At 36.4% G+C, this 21687-nt stretch overlaps 2 protein-coding genes across 6 annotated transcripts; one reads left to right on the top strand and one right to left on the bottom strand.

The window, feature by feature from the left end:
• Positions 1–635: 635 nt before the first annotated feature.
• Positions 636–8422, bottom strand: cct8 (chaperonin containing TCP1, subunit 8 (theta)). 3 transcript variants are annotated; one of them, XM_053476338.1, is made up of 16 exons: positions 8264–8422; positions 7224–7314; positions 7051–7130; positions 6543–6692; positions 5489–5669; positions 5324–5385; positions 5033–5170; positions 3716–3894; positions 3510–3576; positions 3336–3423; positions 2885–3000; positions 2713–2784; positions 2206–2370; positions 1995–2114; positions 1471–1602; positions 636–884 (listed from the first exon to the last, which is right to left on the bottom strand). In XM_053476338.1, exons 1-15 carry the CDS (start codon positions 8321–8323, stop codon positions 1495–1497), a joined length of 1677 nt encoding a protein of 558 aa, XP_053332313.1. In that variant the 5' UTR covers positions 8324–8422; the 3' UTR covers positions 636–884; positions 1471–1494. The 3 variants fall into 3 exon arrangements, with proteins under 3 accessions (XP_053332313.1, XP_053332314.1, XP_053332315.1); XM_053476339.1 differs by having other exon boundaries at positions 1483–1602; XM_053476340.1 differs by lacking the exon at positions 1471–1602.
• A 1328-nt stretch (positions 8423–9750) lies between these two features.
• map3k7cl (map3k7 C-terminal like) lies at positions 9751–20885 on the top strand. 3 transcript variants are annotated; one of them, XM_053475989.1, is made up of 6 exons: positions 9751–10370; positions 10699–10738; positions 10823–10905; positions 12690–12748; positions 14946–15061; positions 19647–20885. In XM_053475989.1, the coding sequence occupies exons 3-6, from the start codon at positions 10830–10832 to the stop codon at positions 19825–19827; spliced, it is 432 nt and encodes a 143-aa protein (XP_053331964.1). In that variant the 5' UTR covers positions 9751–10370; positions 10699–10738; positions 10823–10829; the 3' UTR covers positions 19828–20885. The 3 variants fall into 3 exon arrangements, with proteins under 3 accessions (XP_053331964.1, XP_053331963.1, XP_053331962.1); XM_053475988.1 differs by having other exon boundaries at positions 9752–10370; positions 10620–10738; XM_053475987.1 differs by lacking the exon at positions 10699–10738 and having other exon boundaries at positions 9754–10370.
• Positions 20886–21687: the final 802 nt, after the last annotated feature.

The following is a 21687-nucleotide window of genomic DNA, read 5'->3' as shown; positions in this document are numbered from 1 at the left end:
CGCGCGTGGAAGTGAAAGTCCTAATTCATCCTGAGTGAAGCAAGATGAACTCATTTTACTAATGAGACTGATTCTAGTTATGTTCAAACCCAAATGACAAATTTAGGACATAATATTCAGCCAGGACGCTGTTCATGTAAATGATTTTTTTAAAAGGGAGAACCAGCTGAAATACTAAAGAAATGCTGCAAGGTTAATGTACTGGAAAAAAGGACTTCATAGTAAGTGAAACATTCTTCGATCTAGCTAGAAGTATTTATAAATTCTTAAAATACGATTATTTTAATGTATAAGGTTACAAATAAGGCTATTAATCTTATTTCTAGTCAAATGTTACTAAAATTGCAAGCAAAAATTTCTTCTTCTATTAACAGATGACTTTGCTTCTTTCAAGGAATAAATTCCTCAAAACTAGTTCAACTATCTGAAAAAGAACAAGGTTATATATAATCTTGTATTTGGTTTGCTTTAAACATATTTTAAGAAATTGAAGAATGCCAAGAGTTGCAAAGATTTTTTTGTGCTAACCGTAAATAATGTCCAAGAAGATACTTTATTTGCTAATTGTAAATAATATTAGACCATATTCTTTCAAAGTAAAGAAAAAACCAAGCAACACCAAACACTCAAACAAATCAGAGATGACAGCTCAAGTGCCATTTATTGGGACCACAAAACCTACAGAGACATCCTTATTTGTTCACAGGAATGGATCAAATGCTGAGTGAGCTAAAACAAACAAAAAAAAAAATATACAAAACAAGCGATGATCTTAAATAAACAGTTTAAGTGGTGAAGCAGGACATGCTGACTCATTCATCATCATCCCAGTCCTTCTTCTCCTGTGGAGCTTTGGGTCCTCCGGCTGGTTTGGCCATGATAATCTGTACAAACAAAAACAATACAATCTCATTACACTTAAAAAAAAAAAAAAAAAAAAAAAAAAGCTAAGGTGTAGTCCTTTAGAATAGTTAGTCTGATTCTGTTAGACATTTCTAAAGGGTGTGTGCCTTAGATTCATGCAACATGCAATCACACCCAATCATGATCCTTTTGCACATAGTGCCAGTTGTTAGTATGGTGCCATCTAGGTGTCCATAAAGTATCACAAGTGAACAGGTCTTATGACTTTAAATTAGTACCGATTAACGATTATACCCGTTTTCCTTTCAAAATCAGTTTAAAATTCCAGAGATACATTTGCTTTTACATAAAGCTACTGTAAATATAATCTACTTAATTCAAAAACACTCTTAAACCAATTTATTTAAATGCTACACTTCTAACACAAATAAATAGGTTTAATCTAGTATAATAGTATTTTTCATAATGACTGGCTGTCCTGTGTGCCACATCAAACTGTCATTCCAAACAGAACCAGTGTGTAGTCAAAAAAGTAAGTGTGTTCATGCAATCCCATCCAGCAATCCCACACTCGAGTGGTTAAGCACACACAAAGGAATAGGGCACCTGTCCCATTACTGGGGTTTCTGATCAATGATGAGTGTCAAATTTATCAGGCTCTTCATCCCATTCGTCTTTGTCCCAGTGACCTTGCTGTTTGGGAGCTCTGGGGCCCCCAGCTGGTTTCGCCATTATGATCTGACACAGTACATCTTGTTAAAAATGTGTTCCAACTATTGCAGGCTTACACAGAAAAAGTAGCATGTATTTCTTAAAAAAGGGGAGATAGTTTTCCACTTTCTTGGATGTTCCAAGCTACTCCGATAGCTTGGAACTAAATGCTGCAGAATTTTACAATTAATGATTTAATAAAGTCAAAAAAATATGCCATGTAATGAAACTGGCAGGGCTTTGCATATGTAAAAAGATGTCACCTGACAGCTATGAAGTTCAGTATATTTAAGGATATACTGGAAAAATCATAAATAAAAAAAAAAAAAACTAATTCAGAGTCATGGTACGAAAACAAAGAACAACAATAAATAATTGTGTAGATGAATACTGTTACACATTTTAAGATAGCAGCTGACCTGATCAACCCTGAGGACGGTGATGGCAGCATTTGTAGCCAATCTGATGCCCCAGTGTTTGACCAAGTAGGGATCCAGAATGCCTGCCTCCAGCATGTCCTTCACTGCAGGCCCTTCACCCTACCAAAGCAAGAATAAATAGTTTAACCAACAGAACTACTAAAAAACCAAAACAATAGTCTTTTGTTCATATTCCAAATTGTACTCTCACCTCGATATCAAAGCCCATGTTTTTGTTACCCTCATGGTGAACAGCATACAATTTAGAGATCAGCTCGTTACCCTTCACCCCAGAGTTTTCTGCCAAAGCACGTGGCACAGCCTCAAAAGCCTCAGCAAATTTCTTAATGGAGTACTGCTCCAGACCTGGGCAAGACTGGCAAAACAAACATTTTTAGCCTGGGGGGAAAAAGACTGGGAATGCACATACTTATGTCTCGATACACAAATTATTTTACTTTCATTTACTTTACTTGTGCCGTTCTTTCTATTCTAAAAGTTACTGCCGCCTACAGCCTTGGACTTTGTCTCGATAAAGTACTAATGCCTACACACATGCTACAGTTTTCTTAAAATATATTCTAGAATCAACTATTTTCAACGGACAACATTTAATGTCATTTTAGTGAATATTTCATGTCTTAGTATATACACATTTTGAATTTTAAATCAAAGTGCATTACACAGTTTGTATTGCTTCTTAGGCAGTAACACTTACCTCTCCATAGGACATAATCTGTTTAGCCAGCTCGATTTCAGTAGCACCGGCACCTGGACACAAGCGCTTGTCCTAGGAATAAATGAACAAATGTAACAAATGCAAGTTGTCTAAATCTTTAGTTTATCCATAAATTATAACAAAATACATTCAGCTATCTGAGCAGACTTACCCTAACAAGGACCTTAAATGTGTTTACTCCATCATCAATGGCTCGTTCAATGTCATCCATCAGGTTGTCTGTGGAGCCTCGAATCACCAACGTTGAAATGGCTCCTTCTTCTTTCTCTATTATTAGAAATAAATACAGTAAAAATCAGTCATTCATTCAAGAAAAAAACAGAAGGATACAGAAAAACTATGAATTATTTTTTGACTACATTGTCATACTGTTAAACCTTAACACCACCCCCATTCACAGGTCACCTGGAAGCAGACATGCCCCCACAATTACATGATTAATAAACTATTTTATAGTGTTTGTTCAAGTAGGTTTTTACTCCATCTGATACCCATAATACAATTAAACATATAAATGTATAAGAAACATTTTGCCCAATAATCTTGCACATAGTATGAAACAGTATAGAAAGGCAAAGTTGGTTAACTGTAAATGAACTCACCATGTTTGAACACGACAACCTGGGTGTCTCCGACCTCAGTCAGGTAAACACTATTACAGTTTCCCATTTCTTCTGGAGTGGGAACAGTCTGGCAACACACAAAGCATAGATACCAATAAGCAAAATCCAAGGTAAAAATCTAAAGTCCTTCCATTAACTAAAAATAAACCTTACCATTTTTGGCAATGCAACTGCACCGACAGTTTTGCACAACCTTCTAAGGTCCCATTTGGAGTTCAGCCTTGATGGACATACAGAATAGGGTACATCTTGTCAGATTACACACATAAAACGATAAAGTTATGGATGATTATGTTAACATGTTCTTTGTGAAAAATTAAAGACGTAGATGTGTATATCAATTAATTAGTAAGACTCACCGGACTACCATGAGTTGATACTTGTTGGCATAATGTAATGCCATGTCTGCCACTTTGCCCCCAGTTACAATCACATTAGCTCCTGCATCAGCAATGGCCTTCACCTGGGCCTCCATCAGGTTCTCCTCACCTTTGCTGAAGTTCATCAACTCTTCAGCATTCTTTATCAGCACTGTGCCCTGAGGAATACACACAAGTTGAAACATTTAGAAAAAAAAAAAAAACGTTATATCTTAATACATGAAATCTTGTAATCATGTAATATATGTAATATAATGCAATCTGACGCATTATATTACATATATTACAGTAAACTTACAGATTAAAAAGTAAAAAATTAAGGCAGTTTATATTACACATATGCACTTCTGCATGTACAAATGTTTGGAGGCACATACTGCTCCTAGAAGAATTTCCTACGTTTCTACTAATTTCCACTATCCTGAATATGTTTTATATATGGGTATAAAGATATGGCACAGTGCATAAATGTGACTATATGCATGGTGAAAATTATTTGTATTAAAGAAAATACCATTATATTATTTATGCATGCAATTGCCGTTGCACTGTTTAAACACCAGGGGTCCCACTTGGCTAATTGTTAATTTGAAATAAAATACACAAAGAACACACTGGACAGGTTATCAGATTCTTTTGTGGAAGCCATGTGAAATCAGCAGTATCCGAATAGCTAAACAGTAGCAGATTGAAATGACCAACATATATTATGTGTTACATATTCATATTTTTTTTATAATAAAAATAAATTAAATATCTCCATGTACTACCCCAAAAAAATATGGGGAATAACCTATATATATATATATTTTTTAAAATATGGTTACCTGGAAGTACAATTAGTTTACATTATTAAACCTCTGTTTTATAGAGACAAAATGCATATTGTTTCACGCTGTTTAATACAATTCAATTTTGTTTTTATTGCGCTTTTAACAATTTACAAAATAAAAATAAAATTATGTAAATGTTTATGAAATGTGAAAAATGTGTATGAATTAAAATGATTAAATTTGTGATTTAAAAAAAATGTCATTTTCATATTGCTTACAATTCATAACTTTAAATGTGACTTTTCAATGATAAATTTTTATTCAAACTCTTTTTTAATATTTAGCTAATTTAATAAAAATGAGAATCCAATGTCATGACTACTACTACATGAAAATAAATATTTTGATCAAAAATCAAATCATACATGGGCATCAATTTCTCTCAAAATGTTTATGAATTAATCAAATGTCAGTAAAACATTAAATTATATAACAAAAAATGCTGGCATCACAATGCACTCACCTTGGTCTCAGTGACCATGCAGTCAAACGGACAAGAAAACACAACTATCTTGGCATCTTTAACTGATGTAAGGTCTCCTTCAGCTTCCTTCTTAAAGACCATGCCGTGAAGCATTGATGAGCCATGCAGCCCACAGCCCTACATTAAAAAAAATAACCAACATTTCAACATAAAACACGCCAGTGACTGAAAAGGCATAAGCTGTATTTGACCCATTTTACCATAGTTTATGTAACATTCCTATATTTTTGTTATATTTACAAACAACAAGATTTTTGTGTTAAAACTCACCAAAATTTTGCACACTCTCACATTATCGACATTGAAATTGCCAGACTCTGGGAAGATGGATACTGTGTAGACAGAAAAGCAAATAATAAACATCATAAATAATAAAATAAAGAAAAAATACACACACGTTATACATTATATTAGACACGTAGTTCGTAGTCTTACCACAGGCTTGTGCTATGAGGTCGGCGAGGAAATCATCATTTCCATACTGTTTGCTCATTACAGCTGTGCGAATCACGGCTTTGGCCTCAGCCACTTCGTGAAGGTTCTTAGCAGAGGAGCAAACGCAGTCTGGAAGAATTTCCAGAGCCTTCTTGCAGGCCATCTCATAGCCCTCAATAACCTAGAAGAGAAAGGGGTAGGGTAAAATCTAATTTACTACTTTAAGAGAATCTCAGAAACATATTGAATAAAATGAATTTCATGTCTGCAAGGAGAGTGCATCAAACAAGTCCATAAAGGGCTGTAGGACAATTAATTACTGCTGTAGCATTTCATGCTTATTCAACTCTGTGATGAATGACAAAAGCCTTTTTTTTTTTTTTTTAAGGGAGGCTCAACTAGAACATTTTCTTTAAGAGACTCCAGGAAGATGGATAAAGGAAATAAGACCTACAGCTTGCAATAATGAAACCTTCTGGATTTCAACCGCCATCAAACAACAAAAGAAATGACGAAAGTAGAAGTGGGACAGCAGGAAGATTTTACTGTATCCAGTATATCCACATTATAGCAGTTTGCACAGTGGGGAAAGCAGATTACATATCTGGACTATCAGTTTTTAAATATTCAAAGCCTGATTCATACACACACGATCTCATTTCTAAATGAGCTCGTGTGTGACACTTGCATGAATTTCCCCCGTATTTAGATCATGCTGCATTCGCACGTACATTTGTTTAATTAATGACAATCCCAGATTGTTATATCAACCATATTCATTGGTCACACTCACAAGGTATGTAACACAACACAATTCACCAATCAGGCCAGAAATTAGCAAAATATTCAGTCATACATCTGATCACTTCTCTCATCTAGCTTTCTAATTTAAAGCATACTGTTGTCACTTGCATAACCTTACAGACCTAGAGAGAGTTATGATAGTGTGCCAAAAGAGTGTTAAACTGTTTTGTGCACACTCATGCTCTCACATGTTAAGCACAGCCCTTTCTCTCTTCTGCATGCTCAATATGACACTGCTATGCTCGCTCACCTCTGATACAGAGAGCCCCATTCGCAGTAGCTCCTCTGCCAGCTCTAGCAGAGCACCAGCAAACACCAGAACAAAGTTGGTTCCATCCCCTACTTCCTGCTCCTGCATGTGGGATGCCATAACAATCATCTTAGCAGCTGGGTGCTGGACCTTGAAAAGAAAGAAAGAAAGAAAAAAACTGTATTTAGGGCATTATGCTGCATATTGTAGAATTGCAGATGAAATAGTACAGGAGACAAAAAGGGTGCTTCTTAATTCTTTAACTATGGCTCCTTGTCTTTTCCTTTTTTCCACTTAAGACAGATTTAGAGAAAATATGCACAAAAAGGTCACAAGGACAGCAAAATAAGGACCAAACATTTACCAAATAAACATTTGCTCACTGACACTTTAAAAGAGACTTTAGTAAAAACAGATTTAATGATTCATGTTTTCCCAGCTACATTTTATATTTGTACAAGACTCATATCTGCTTGATTCCTCTGTGGGATAAAAATGCCAAACTCACCTCGAGCTCTCTCAGAATGGTGGCAGCATCATTGGTTACCAGGAGTTTCTCTAAATGGTTGATGACCATTTTGTTCATGCCTGGCAAATGAAAAACATTTTTTTAAAGAAATTATTAATAAATACAACAACTTAAAAGTGCAAAATTATGAATCAGTAAAAATTATCAGTCACCGTAGGGTCCGTATGCAGTTCTTGTAGTCTGTGCCAGTTCCTTGCATGCCTGGATATTTCTAAAAACTGCCTCCTCTAGACCTGAATAATGCTGATAGGCGAAAAAGAGTGTAAAGTCAGTAAAATAATCATCATCATAATTTTTTTTTTTTTAAAGTCAAAGCTTTATACAGTAGATCATATCCAAGAGAATAAAAATATGGCTGGATAAAATAATATAATGATGAATGACCACTTGATAATTGCACCAGTACCAAAATATGGGAATGTCATCAAAAAATGTAAAACGCTCAATTATTTATATATTATTTAATTCATCATATTGTATAGGTCATCATCCTCTACTCCACAATCCTGAGACCTATACACAGCAAAACAAACGATGGCTAAAACGCTTTGAATTGTAAGAACTTTATAAACAGAAGTAAAACTTTAAATAATGACAGTACAAGCAAAACTATATTTCGTGATACATCTCATATACCGTGGAAATGTATTAGAGAATCCTGATATGCCTTATATGTCGTTCCTACCCATTACATTTCCTAATTCGGTCAAAATTTGAGCGGGTAAATAAATATTAATGCTAACAACACTAAAGAGAATAATAAGTTGCAAAATTAGTTCTGTAGCACAGAAGATTGTTGTAGCTGTAATGGCTGTTTGCTATTAAAGCATTAATATTGAGGATGTGTTACTCAGCAGCATTACTGTCACGGTTAGCAGCTAGCAGGCTAGTTAGCCGGTGATGCACATGCTGGTGTAAGCAATCCAAGCAAGTCTAACAAAAGACATGTTGTTTAAAAAAAAAAATTATATCTTTGGCTATAATAAGTAATAAAGCGTCAATTAGGAAATAAAACCTTGTGTGTAGTCCGTTTAATCTGATGTATATATCAGTGTAATTATTAGCTATGAGTGCAGAACCAATGTTCTAGAAATCTCCACCCACATGATTCAGGCTAACAAGCTAACACATTAGCTGGCTAGCTGTTTAAAGCTTAAACCGCTCATAAACTTATCGTTTTAATGATTCTTACCTTCGCACCATCTTTTAACATTTGGGCAAAGCCCGGTGCTTTAGGGACATGAAGGGCCATTTTCCGCGTCTGAACAGCCCCGGTGCGAGAATAATCCGGACTGGATGCTGTGAGGAGCCGCTACACAAGGCCAAGCACGCAGCTCAGAAAGGACCGGTAGAATGTCGATGGCAGAATCATAGATCACCATCACCCGCCTCACAGGCAAGATAGAAGATCATCGATTGCGTTAAACGACAAGTACAGGGTTTTCAAGATATTTTACCTCAAATAATATTCATAATAAATGTAGAGAACCTTTTTAATGGGTGAATGTTTATATTATTATGTTTTAAGTATTTATTCAGTTCAAGTAATGTGTATAACATGAATAAATGGGAACAATGGCGCACATCTTGACAAGACTGCGCTTGCCCAGGGCAGATACAGATGTCGCCATGACAAAGTACTGGCCGTGCGAGCTGACACCCTAAAGCAGAAGAAGACCAGGAAATGCAAGCCGCCACTTGGAATAACATTCGGCAAAGAGGGGACAAGGCCACCAGGGCTCAATAAAACCAGGGCAAGTCTTTGGCAGTCTTCCCAATCATGGGGTCTTAGGATAGACCTGAAGAAAAGGCTCAAGTTCCCAGATATTGTCCACACTACCTTAAGACCTGACGCAGTCCTTTTCTCCATTGTAGGAAAGAAGATCATCTTAGTGAAGCTTACAGTGCCGTGGGACGAGGGGTGGGAGGCGGCGTTTGAAAGGAAGACTGAACGCTATAAAGATCTGGTGTGGAACTGCAATGACCAAAGTTGGCAGACGTGGTTGTACCCAGTCGAGGTGGGATGCATGGGCTTCCCAGCCCAATCAGTGTGAAAGCTGATGACAGACCTTGGATTGACTGGGACTGAGAGAAAGAAGGCTGGCGGAGGCAGCAGAGAGAGCCTCCTGTTGGATTTGGAGCAGGAGGGAGCTGGCAGCCAGGAGGAAGTGTGTAGTGGTTGGCCACCAATACTGACCCAACAACAGGAGAGAGTTATGGTTAAAGGTCGAAAACACTTAAAGATCGTTGGTAACCATCTGATGACACAACCTCCTGGCAAAAGGCTCCAGTCATTGCAAGATGACTATAAAAGGAGGATGTATTTAACAAATAAAAAAAATCTCCAGTCTTATGTCCAATCTTATCTTAAAACGGCGAGTATGGGTACAGGCAACCTTGCAACCAAATAATTCCACCTTTTTAATTAGACTGTCTTGGCTTCAGTAGACTATCTGGTGTAGCATCTCCTTGAAATGAAAGTCTGCATCAGCACTTGCCCTTTCTGGATACGATTGGACCCCCTGGTGTAATCCAATATTATATTACAATAATATAAAAACAAAGCAATTTACAGTACATCCTGCAGTAAATGCATTCTTTAACTGTGCTTTGGATTTTTAAGGGTGTTTTCTAAAGTGGTTCTAGATCCTTAGTCTTTTAAATGACAAAGAAATGCATGGTAATATGGTGACATGATAGCAAACAAGAAAGAGAGATACAGACAGACAGAAATAAAGAAGGGTAGAAAAAAAGAAGATAAAAAATAAAGAAAGACAGTCAGAAATACAGAAGGAAAGATAAACAGACAGAAATACAGAAAGATAGAAAGAAAGAAAGGAGGAAAGAAAGAAAGTGTAGGCTAGTAATTAATAGGTTTAATCCAGCAAAACATCTCCATTTCAAAACAATGGAATTACTTGGCTGGTGTGTGCGTGTGTGTGTATGTGTTACTCAGCACTGATTGGAACAAAGGACATTTTTCTTGCCTAAAGTCATGCGTCCGAGCCGTTTAACTGGCACTGGTGTAGTGGGGGGTGTATCTGTAGTCCTAGTGGGCAGCGTACACACACACACACACACACACACACAGATCTGCCATGTTTCTGAAGAGTAGCCGAGATGATTCCTGTGAAAGCAGTCTTCTTTTCGCTGGCCCTCACTAACTGGCCCAGATGATTGTATGAAAAGCTGACTGTGGAAAGCTCTGACACATCCTGTGTGCTTTTTCTGTGGAAGGAGTCACTCTTGAACCTTGTTTAACTTTAAGGACTTTTTTAGAATTAAGCTTTTGTTGCTAGGTAAGTTTTATTTCATGTACATGCACACATAATACAATATTTTATAACTAAATTGACAGACTTGTAAACATTTCTTTAACCCCACTTATAGTATTCTGAACTGTATGTTGTGCGCCTTCTGCTTTGATAATTTTATCGTGCTAGCTGGTTGAGCAAACCAGCTTCTTTGCATTAAGTGGTCTAAGTCAATGTATATTAATCTCATTCATAAATGCACCTGGATTAAATGATAGAAAATGCTTTGGTCAGTGCAAAGACAGTGGAGACATGTGACCTCACCCTCTGGCTCGGAGGGGCTCTACCTCTAATTGTTTAATCCCTGATCCAGCTTTGAGCGCATGATGAAATCCAGTCATTGCCCCTGAGAGGTGAATGGTCTCGCATTACAGTTGTATATTAAGGGAAACTTGCTTTATGCCCCCTATCTTGTCATACTTCTCTCCCTTTCACAGGGGATAAATGATCACCTCAGCAAGACGAATCACCAGAGACAAACCTGAAGTTCAAATCTCCTTCAGCCTTGATGAGTCCTCGGGTAGGTTGCTTATTTGGGTTCCACGTTTGTAGATCCTACTTAACTGTTACGTTTTAAAAAAGGGTTTTGTCCTCTCAACCACCTCCCCCTCATCTGTAATGGCATACACTGCATGCCTCCCACCAAAACAGCAACCGAGAAAAGCCAGCACAAAGCCCTTCTCGTGCCGGAGCCGTTTTAACTTTTGTCATTGTTTTCAGTAAAACAGGTGCTCCCTCTATTTCAGTCTATCACTGGCATCTTGCAAAAAAAAAAGAAAAAAAGAAAAATAATCTACCTAGACACAAAGCCTATCTTGTCCCTGCTGTCAAAGTGTTTTACAGCTTTTCAGACGAATGTTTGGATGGCAGCTGCAGCATCAAGTTTCCTCTTTAATACCTCACTGCTGTGTGATTTGCTTTTATAACACTTGCCTATATTTAAAGGCGCTTAACACTTTGTCCTCTGTTGCTGCCATGGACCTCACATCTTAGCCTCTGCTTTGAGTTTAAAGACAGGCATGTAAATCAACAGATCATGCTACCACATCTAGTATTTGCTGTACAGGTTAAGTGAGCATGCTGTGATCTTCTTGATCAGCATACTACTCTATATATCAGACATGATTTTCCCTCCAGTTGATTTACCTCCTTTGTCCTTTTTCAAAAACAAAAAAAATATATGAAACAGTTTTGTCTTCTTTCTGACTGAGTCATTTCGGCACTTTTGTCAAAATTGAACAGTTTAAAAAATGTTTCTACTATCATAGAATTACAACAGCCTGGATCTTCTTCGCTGGGAATTACCTCATCCCTACTATGTCTTAATCGAGTTGAAATGGTATACTGTATCAGGCTGCAGCTGAAACCAGTGGCCAATTCTGCTTGTGTATATCTTGCTTATAATTAGTCCCATGGTCAATGTGTGTCCACACCCCATTTTTAGCTGGTTGCATCAGAGGATTCCCGACATGTGTACCCTGGCTACGTTTGGACATAGCTTGCATGATAGCAAACTAGTGTAGACAACTTGTCTGTCATGGCCCTCGTTAAAAAAGACTCATCATCAGGTATCCAGGAGAGAGTAAGACCCAATCTGTCCACTCAAGCTTTAGTTCATGTGGACCAGACAAACAGGTGTTGGCTGATGTTCCACTTGCAGCGCTAGAAAAACAGGCACGTGGTTTCTATAAACATAGCCAAGCTGAAGAACCTCAGTTGTTGGTTTGGCATTTAATTTTATAATTAGGAATGATTTAATTACTTAAACTATGAAATATGTAACCAGGAGCCTCTGTGTATGCTCTGTTTGTGGGAAAGGGCAGAGGAGGACATGCAAAAGCACCTCTGGCATTTAGTATGTTTCTAAATGGGTATCCGGCCACTGGACAAAATTAGAGTCATTACCATTTATGAAATTAGGTTTTATACTAATAACTGTATTACTGATGCTTCACAGCTTCAGGCTTGTGATTAAATCCTGGACATGAGCGACTGACCAGAATTGTGCATGTTCTCACAAAGTACTTTTGAGTTCCCTCTGGGTTCTCCAGATTCTTATCACCTTCCAAAACATCAGTGTAGATGGACTGTCCAGGATAAACCGCCCATAGATGTAAATGAGTGTGTGAATGTATTTATGTCTATGTTGCCCTGTGACAACTCGCTGTCTCATCAAGGGTGTATTATTACCACATTGTGCCCCAGATTCAGCGCAACCCTGACCAACAACCGAAATTTAGCTTCTCTTTTGACTTTTTTTTTAGCACACCACAGATGCTAAATTAATTGTCTTTATTAACATAGAGCTGACTGATGCAGAGGAGCAATTTCCATCTTTCCCAGACCTCGAGCAACGCCTGCAGGTAAAACTGGGTAATTCTCTACGTTCTCTAAAAGATAGTGGCATATTCATATAAACTTTTTTTCTGTGTTTGGGTCATTTGAAGCTCTGTGTGTGAATAGTCAGTCAGTATAAAATTTAAAAAATGGCAACATAACATAACATAGCACTTAACATAGCACAGTTTAAACACTAGAGGGCAGTAGTATGTGTTCCTAAACTAAGAGTACCTGCAAGAAGTTCCAGTACATCAGGCAATCTCATAGGGGCCCACTAAGGTCATGTGGGTGATTAGCAATGAACGACATAAGCAATAATTATTGAATAATTTTGCACATCTAACCGCAATGTTTGGATGATTTTGAAAATTGTTCCACTATTTTCACTACATAAAGGCTAAGTTTGCCCCTAAACATTCCCAAATGACCCGTAGTGTGTGAATGTTGACCGGAGGTCCTAACATGCTTGTGAAAATGTGAATAAATGTAATGGTTGCCATTGGCTTCCATGGTCCCAAGTTGGACTACAGAGGTTCCTAGATGGATGGATGAATTGCCCCTTTAAAACATGAGGTAGATTATATGATTTATTGTGCTATATACTTTAGACTTAATTAACTAGCTGACATGACTTATTCCATATCCTATTTCATAGACTAAATTTCACTGACTCTCACTCATCGTCTATACCGCATAAACCTGTATACAGCACTATTACAATATTACTATTACACAACAAACACTTTAATTGCTTCTGCCCAAACTTCCTGTACAATACAGGAACAATATACAGATGCAGATGTATGACAAATTAAAGCTGAAAACAACATACAGTGTCAGTTAAGTTGTTGGAACGGCAAAATCCACCAGCTTCACTGCACATTGGTGTTTCTGGGAATGTATAGAGAGATTAACATACTTCCAAAAGATATTTACACAGTTATGACAAGATGAATATGCTTTAGAAAAGTGTCTAACATGTCATGGGAAAAAGAAAGCTCCCATAGGAGTTGAATTGAGAGCTGGTGGTTGTAAAGGTCATGGCATATAAGTTGTATTTGTTTCTTTAAATAATCTTTAAACTATTCAGTGAGATGTTGTAATTGGGACAATGTTTTCCTGGAAATGACCAGTCCCATTAGGAAAAAAAACTTTTATAGGATTGGCGTCCAATTAGAAAGACTTTGGATTTATTTGGAGTAACACTTCCTTCCTATACCAGAGAAAATTGTTTAGTTTAGTTTAATTTAGTTTTAATCCTATAACTAGAAAAACTGAAAAATTAACTGTACTATTAAAAACAAACTAAACACAAAGAAAGTTACTGGAAGGGAGGAACTGTGAAGCTGGGAAAGGAGGAACTAGACAACCAGACAACGTCAAATGTGAACAAAAGGAAACAGGAGGTGTTTAAGACAAATAACTATGCTTACGTTATGCCAAGAAGATCTCATTTAACTCAATTTTTCTTCTTCAAATGCACACAGCTAAAGTATTCCATTGTGTCAGATGTACAGTCAGGTCCTAAATGATCTTATTATATTAATTTATGGAATTCAAGCTATCATAACATCATGTTTTATTTGTAAAGGAGTTTAAAAGTTTATATACCCATTTTTCTTTTTTTATTAACCAATACGTAAATAAATGCACTGTGCTGTTTCCATGGCACTTATGGACATAGCAGAAGTTGAAGTGATAGTTTGGAGGAGTTGGGTATGAGTCATTCTGAAAGAAGAAGTCCTCCTCAAGATGAGGCCAAAACTTTTTACCAACAGTTTCCTTCACATTGCGGTTGGATGTGTAAGTGCTGAACTTGTTGATATCATGGAAAGCAATAGTTTTTTAGGGAATTTCCTTTTGCTCCATGGGCACCCTAGATTTGTTCAGCACTAGTTTTGTGGACAGCTATTTTAATAAAAAAAAGTCCAGACACCACAGAAACCACAGAAATGGCTAGCGTCAGCCACAAAAATGAGTGGGTTATACTTTACCGCTCCTTTTCTGACTTTGTGATTATTGTTTTGAACCTTTTCACGCAAGCTTTATAAAACATTTTACTACAATCTTTAACTTGATTGGTGTAAGCCTGAAAGATTTCTCACTGTCTGTCAGCTCCATTGACTATTTTTATCACTATCAATAAAATCTGTGTTCGCATTTGAAGCCATATTGAATGATTAATTATGCGTGTATTGTGTCTCATGTCACTTTCTGCAGCCAGTGTTGCCATGTCAGTCTCTAAAGGAGTCTGTCCAAGTCTACAGAGACCATTGCAGAATGGCGAAAGAGTTTCACCAGGTTAAAACAGAAATTGCTCTGCTGGAAGACAGGAAGTAAGTGTGTCTTAGGCTTAGAGCAGGAAAAACCCTGTGACTGTACAAGGAAAGCTGATTTTCCACATCTCTTAATTGAGCGTACGTGCAAAAAGCTGAAACTTGATAAGTTTCATAGGGGAACAAGGACAAGAACCAGTTCAGATTCTATGAATGTTTATTCAGAGATTATTCACCATGATGCAACATGGCTTGTCTGGTGCTCTTCCTTAGGACACATTCCATTTTGACTGACAAGGGGGATTTCCTTACAAGTCATGCTGTGCTGTTTAAAAATAGGCCTGTGTAATCATGACAGCCTCTTACATACTGTATTGTGGCATGCAACACTTGTGTTTTTCGAAAATGTCTTGTGTTGCCTATAGCAATCAGGCATGTTTTTTCTATATACAGATTCACTTTATGAATTTCTTTTCCCCAATAAATTGGACAGCATTGAGAAACTGTAGTCAGTTTAAATAATAAAAAAAATCCATCTGATCTTTCACTAATTATGCAGTTTATCCTTACAGTATACTGTATGCTTCTCCTTCTGTCTTTTCATTGAGCAAATATGTGAGCTTTCCAAAAGAAAAGCAGATTTTTAATGATTTTTAACTTTTTGTGCAAAAACATAAAAACAAACAAAAAAATCATCTGACAACAAGAACATTTAACCTTTTTCAGTGTGCCATTATTTATTCAACAAAAATGAAGCCAAAAATTAAAAGATTATATGGGCAGTACTAAGTACCCTTGATTAAATAGCTTGTACATCCACCTTTGGCAGCAATAACATGAAGTAATCGTTTCCTGTATGACTTTATTAGTCTCACATCATTTTGGTCTGTGCTTCTTTACATCAACATTGGTACAGTTCATTTGCATATGCACAGCTCTTTTAAGGTCCGGCTGCAGCATTTCATTGGGGTTGAGGTCATTCAAACACATTAATTCTTTTATTTTTTGGAAATTTTGATGTAGATTTACTGGTGAGCTTTTTACCATTATTCTGTTGCTTGACCCAATTTCAACCAAGTTTTTGCTTTCGGGAAGATAGCCCCACATTTGCCTCTAGAATGCTCTGGTATACAGAGGAATTATGGTTGACTCAGTTACTGCAATGCTCAGGTTATGTGGCTGAAGTCCAAATCATCACCTCTCCACTGCCATGCTGGACAGTGTCCGAATAGTGTATGAGGTGTTTTTGCTGAAATGCTGCATGCGGCATGTTTTTCACCCAACATGATACTGGGCGTTAAGTCTTTAGTCTCATCTGTGCATTTCCATTTTTTCTTCCAGAAGTCTTGTGGTTTGTTCACAGATGCAGTTTTTTCGAACCTCATTTGTGCTTCCATCTTCTTTATAGTCAGAAGAGGCTTTCTCCTGACAACCGTTTCAAGCAAACTGTACTTGTTCAGTCTTCTTCTAACTGTGCTGTCGTGGACATTTAACATGATCTGTGAGGCCTGTAGTGTTTAAGGGGTAGCTTGTGGGTTTTTCTTCAGTTGTTAATTTCTCTTGGGATTGCACGTTATGAACTTGGGATGATTTAGCTGGGAAGTTGATTGCAGGAAAGACTTAAATGCTTTCCACTTGTGAATAATCTTTCTTATTGTTGACATTGTTGAATGGTTTTATAACCCTTTCCAAATTGATATGCAGCAACAATTGCTTCTTTAAGGTGTGTGCGATTACTTAAGACTTCCCCTATTGGCACTGTGTTAACACACACCTGAATGCTCCAGAGCAGCAAACTGCCAAAACTTCTCCTTATATAGAGGTCTGCACACACTGTCGATCAATTAATAAAGCATTGATGGTTAGCTGCACCTGGCTGCATCCTACCCTCTTAAACCCTGTATTGCCTACAAGTTTTTTTTTCTTTTCTTTTTGGCTTCATTTCTGTTAAATGCAAAATGGCACAGTAAAAAAAGGGTATATGTTGTTGTTTGTCTGAGTTTGTATTTGCTGATTGAAAAATTTTTGTAACAGCATGCCTCTGACACTAGTACAAGGTTTTATTCAAATCATATGTTTAAAAAAAATGAACATGTTGATTTAAGGGTGACAACCCATTTACAGGGACCTGTATGGCATATAATCTACATTATGTGTAATTGTTGATATGATAATTGTTACTATAAGGAAACCTTTGATAACTCCTTGGTAACTCTCAGGTATCTACACTTTGTGATGTTCTTAATTTTTTGTCTAGAAAGATAGAGAAAATACAGGCTGGTAAGGGAATGACATTTATAGTTGCTATAAAGAGTACACCACATTTCATTTATTAATAAAAAAGTATGTAATTGGCAAACTGCTGTGGTATAAGAGGAATAATTGTTACTGCCAGTTATGGAGTATGTTTTTCTAAAACACTCTGTTTGTCATATTTTATTCTTTAGAAATCAAATATTTATGAGCTTCATGGTCACATTACATTCATAAATTTAGTAATGACTTTTACCAAGGAGTATCCTTCTCACTGCCTGCTTGCTTGCTTGCCATGTGATCACACTTTACTGAACAGGAAGTGGTTGTACATGAGACAGCACAGGCAGTTACTTTTCAGTTGTGTACATTTCGCAAATCTGTGTTACAGGTGTTTGTTTAGTCTCTGCTTGGTTTTGGAGTAGATAAATATGGTCAGATTAGCAGACCATAGATTAAGCTTTTAACCTTCACTTGATTTAAAAAATCTCTCTTTGCAGATAAAATGGCACAAAATAATTCATTTAGGTAACTAAATTACAAATTACAAATAAATTAATGACAGAAGGTGGAGGTGGGTCTACATCAAGGATTGGCTCTAAGCCCCATCTTGTTTGCTATGGTGATGGACAGGTTGACAGGTAAGTTAGACAGGAGTCTCCATGAACAATAAATTTTGCACATAATATTGTGCTTTGTAGCGAGGACAGGGAGCAGGTGAAGGCTAACTGTAGCAAAACAAATGACATGTGTGTGAATGAGAGGAACCCAAGTGGAATGGTAAGGCTACAGGGAGCAGAGGTAAAGAAGGTGCAGGACTTTAAGTACTTAGGGTCAACAGAAGAGGCAGAGCAACAGAGAGTGTGGAAAGGAGGTGAAGAGGTGGGTAAAGGTAGGTTGGAATGGGTGGAGAAAAGTGTCAGGTGTGTTATGTGACAAAAGAGTATCAGTGAGAATGAAAAGAAAGGTGTACAAGATAGTGGTGACACCAGCAAAGCTCTACGGCTTAAAGACAGTGGCACTGAAGAAAAGACAATTAATAGCTTCATTTGTATAGGATAATTTTTTTTTTTATCCTAGCAAAAATGTATTTTCTATTGTATTTCCCTTTTTTATTTATATTTATTTCCTATTGATAAGATTTAATTTTTAAGGTCGTGGTCGGTCATATAAGCATTTACTGCATATCGTACGGTGACTGTGTATGTGACAAATAAAATTTGAATTTGAGAGGTCAGATTGAGGTTGTTTGGACATGTTCAGAGGAGAGATGGTGAATATATCGGTAGAAGGATGCTGAGGTTGAAACTGCCAGGCAGGAGGTCTAAAGGCAGACCGACCAAAGAGGCGATTTATGGATGCAGTGAGAGAGGACATGAAGTTAGTCGGGGTAAGAGAAGAGGATGCAAAGAATAGAGTTAGATGAAGGCAGTAACAGTTTCCATTTTAGGCATTTGGCAGACGCCCTTATCCACAGTGAAAAGCAGATGATTCACTGTGGCGACCCCTGAAATGGAATAGCCAAAAAACGAAAAAGAGAAGGAAACTAAATTAAACAAATAAAAATTAAAAGCATTTGCAGAATAAAGTAACAAGCTTACGTCTGTCAGGACAATTGGAAAAAAAGTGGAAGTATACAGAAAAGTATTAATCATAAATATAATAAAAAGAAAAACCTTTAGTGACCATGAGTGATGGGAAAGGTGCCTATATAAAAAAAATATCATTATTATTATTTTTATTAATAATAATAATAATAATAATAATAATAATAAAATGTTTTAACTGATGCAATTGAATAATAAGCAACTAAGTGCTAAATAAATAAGTAAATCAGGTTTCCATGTAAAAAACAACAACTATTTTTTGCATAGGATGCTATCAAATGTATTATAAGTAAAATATCAAGCAAATAATCAGTATTAACTTACCAATTATGCTGGAATACTGGAATAGTTTTACTGCTAATCTGGAGGTAGCAATAAAACCAGGCTAACGTAGTTGAATATTTAATCTAGTTAACATTAGCAAATGGATTAAACATATCTAGTTATGCTTTGAGAAATAAATTATAGTTCATGCTATTCTACACTTTAAAATCCTAGTGTTGTAGAAATCAGACAAAACTGTTATGATGGAAGGCCAGGCTTTTTGCTTATAGCTCTGCTGCTGATGAACTGGCACCATTCTGTATAGGTCTTTCTACATTTAATAAACTTAATAGGATGCAAAAACTTTATGATTGGATGCTTCACTGTATCTTTTTATTCAAGAAATTGAATAAACTAGTGTTATTAATGTAAGCAGCAGTGAAAGTAAAGCGGCAAACAGCTGTAAAGTTAATTTCTTCCATTGTTCTTTGTGAATGTTTGTGTTTGTGTGGCCACTGAAGAAGGGAGCTGATAGCTGAACTGGCAGAGGACGAAAGGGTGACACTGGAGATCACTCGACTAGAGGAAGAGTTCCGCCTTTTGACAGAGGAGAACCGTACCCTTGTCAGCATGTACACAGAGCGCACCCAGCAGCTGGCAACTCTGCGCATAGTCAATCAGAAGAGACAGGGTTCCTCGTGACCCTTTATCTTTTTGTACAATGGTCAGAATGAATATGTTTCAAGATTTTATTTCCTCATGAGCCATCTTAACATTTAACATACCATCAGGGTTTTCAACCCCAACAGCAGTTCAAAATGATGAGCATTACTGTTATATAATGTGAGACTGGTGGTCAGGACAGTGGAAGGGCAAGGATTTTATATTGTGAAGAAAAAAAGTTTGAGATTACTTTATCAGGTTTGTATCACCAGCTACAGTAAGGTGGGAAAATAGCTCACTAGCACATAATGATTGTAACACAGATCGTAGAATTCTAGACAGTTGTTTAAGTGATCAGGTTTTTATTCTGTACCTGGACTTACAATAGAAAATGTTGATAAATAAATATTGGGAATAGTTAACTGTGTCTTGCAATGCATAATAAAAAACAGAAGCGTGCAGCGCGAGTACTGACCTGAGCAATAAGCTCTTGTACTGTAAAAGGATTGCGAGTGGTTACAGTATGTGGTCTGCAGTCAACTGGAGACCAGAGAAGTATCCATTTTGACTTGCTTGGGCTTGTAAGTTGTTAACTGTATATTATAATAAATAACTAAATACAATTATATTGAAAAATATATAATTTTGACATCAAATACAAAGCAGTTTGCTTTTCATAGAACTTAGTATTTCTATGTAGCTTGTAAACACCAATAAGCATGTAAACCAACTGGTAGCTATACATTAATCAGTTAATGCATTTGAAAATTGTATAATTATAAAATGGTTACTGATTAATTAATCACAAATAAAAATTGTCATTTATTTCAATTTAGAAAAATAAATCCTTATAAAAATATATTTTTCAAACACTGGTGCTGGATCCAGAAAGTTAAACATAATAATTGATGTTATGATTGTTCCTGAGTATCTCAGTACTTTATGTTTAATTTAAAATTCACACTTTTTATGATTTCTTTCATTACAATGTGATAAGTAATGCAAGTCATAAAGAGGCATCATTTCTATATTATGCTATTTTATAAATATGACATCCCTGGTGGAGAACTTGCTGGGTTCTTAAGTGTTTTGTAAAGGATCACATCAATCTTAAAAATAAATACTTTGTAAATGATTTTTTAAAAATTTGTTTCTTTTTACTGTCTAACCTGCATGTCTTTACATTATTTTTGTAACTTTTAGTTCGGAGTTATTATTTCACCCACATACTAATTTCACCCTTTAGTCCATAGATAATTATTAAGCACATGTTGGTGCTTTAATGCTATGAATATTCTTTTGTTTGTTAAGTCAGTAATAAGGAACTGATAGTTTAAAATGAGATCAGCATATTGTGGGATTGTGAAATCCTTCATAATGCAATGTCTCTCTTACCAGGCAGCTTCAGCAGACTTCAGAAAGAGGCAGTTGATTAAAATGTGGCTATGGAATAGAAAAGATACAGTTAATGTAAATATATGTGTGTGATACAGATTGTTGCAATGCTGCCTTGCACCTCCAGGGATCTGTGTTGGATCCCGAGCTGAAGTCCAGACAATATTAAAAAAAAAAAAACATGGTGGGTGAATTGGCTTTGCTAAATTGGCCCTTCGTCATGTGCCATCCGGGGTGAATTCTCACACACTGTGCTCAGCCGATTACTGAAGATGAAGCAAGAAGTATTACACACTGGTAGAAAATACAGTGCGCATGTTTTCTTTAAGTCACAAAGATGCTAAAAAGCATAAATACCAGAATATTTGTTCAAAATTATTTTTGTCACATAAGTGTGAATTCTGTGTCATTTTTTGAAAAAGCTATAACTCCATCTCCTGTATTTTTTTTATTTTTTTTACAGTTTGAGTATGTGGTCATTTAACTATACAATTTAGTATCAAA

Source organism: Clarias gariepinus, chromosome 17, assembly GCF_024256425.1.
Source record: "Clarias gariepinus isolate MV-2021 ecotype Netherlands chromosome 17, CGAR_prim_01v2, whole genome shotgun sequence".
NCBI lineage: Eukaryota > Metazoa > Chordata > Actinopteri > Siluriformes > Clariidae > Clarias > Clarias gariepinus.
This window is presented reverse-complemented; position numbering and strand designations above follow the sequence as displayed.

What these genes read in the sequence shown, in the direction of transcription:
- map3k7cl (XM_053475989.1), top strand. Translation starts at nt 10,830, where the DNA reads ATGATCACCTCAGCAAGACGAATCACCAGAGACAAACCTGAAGTTCAA. An exon ending in ACCTCGAGCAACGCCTGCAG is followed by an intron (nt 12,749 to 14,945) that starts GTAAAACTGGGT and finishes CACTTTCTGCAG; the next exon opens with CCAGTGTTGCCATGTCAGTC. An exon ending in GCTCTGCTGGAAGACAGGAA is followed by an intron (nt 15,062 to 19,646) that starts GTAAGTGTGTCT and finishes TGGCCACTGAAG; the next exon opens with AAGGGAGCTGATAGCTGAAC.
- cct8 (XM_053476338.1), bottom strand. Translation starts at nt 8,323, where the DNA reads ATGGCCCTTCATGTCCCTAAAGCACCGGGCTTTGCCCAAATGTTAAAA. An exon ending in CCTCATAGCACAAGCCTGTG is followed by an intron (nt 5,386 to 5,488) that starts GTAAGACTACGA and finishes CTGTCTACACAG; the next exon opens with TATCCATCTTCCCAGAGTCT. An exon ending in TATCAACTCATGGTAGTCCG is followed by an intron (nt 3,577 to 3,715) that starts GTGAGTCTTACT and finishes ATGTCCATCAAG; the next exon opens with GCTGAACTCCAAATGGGACC.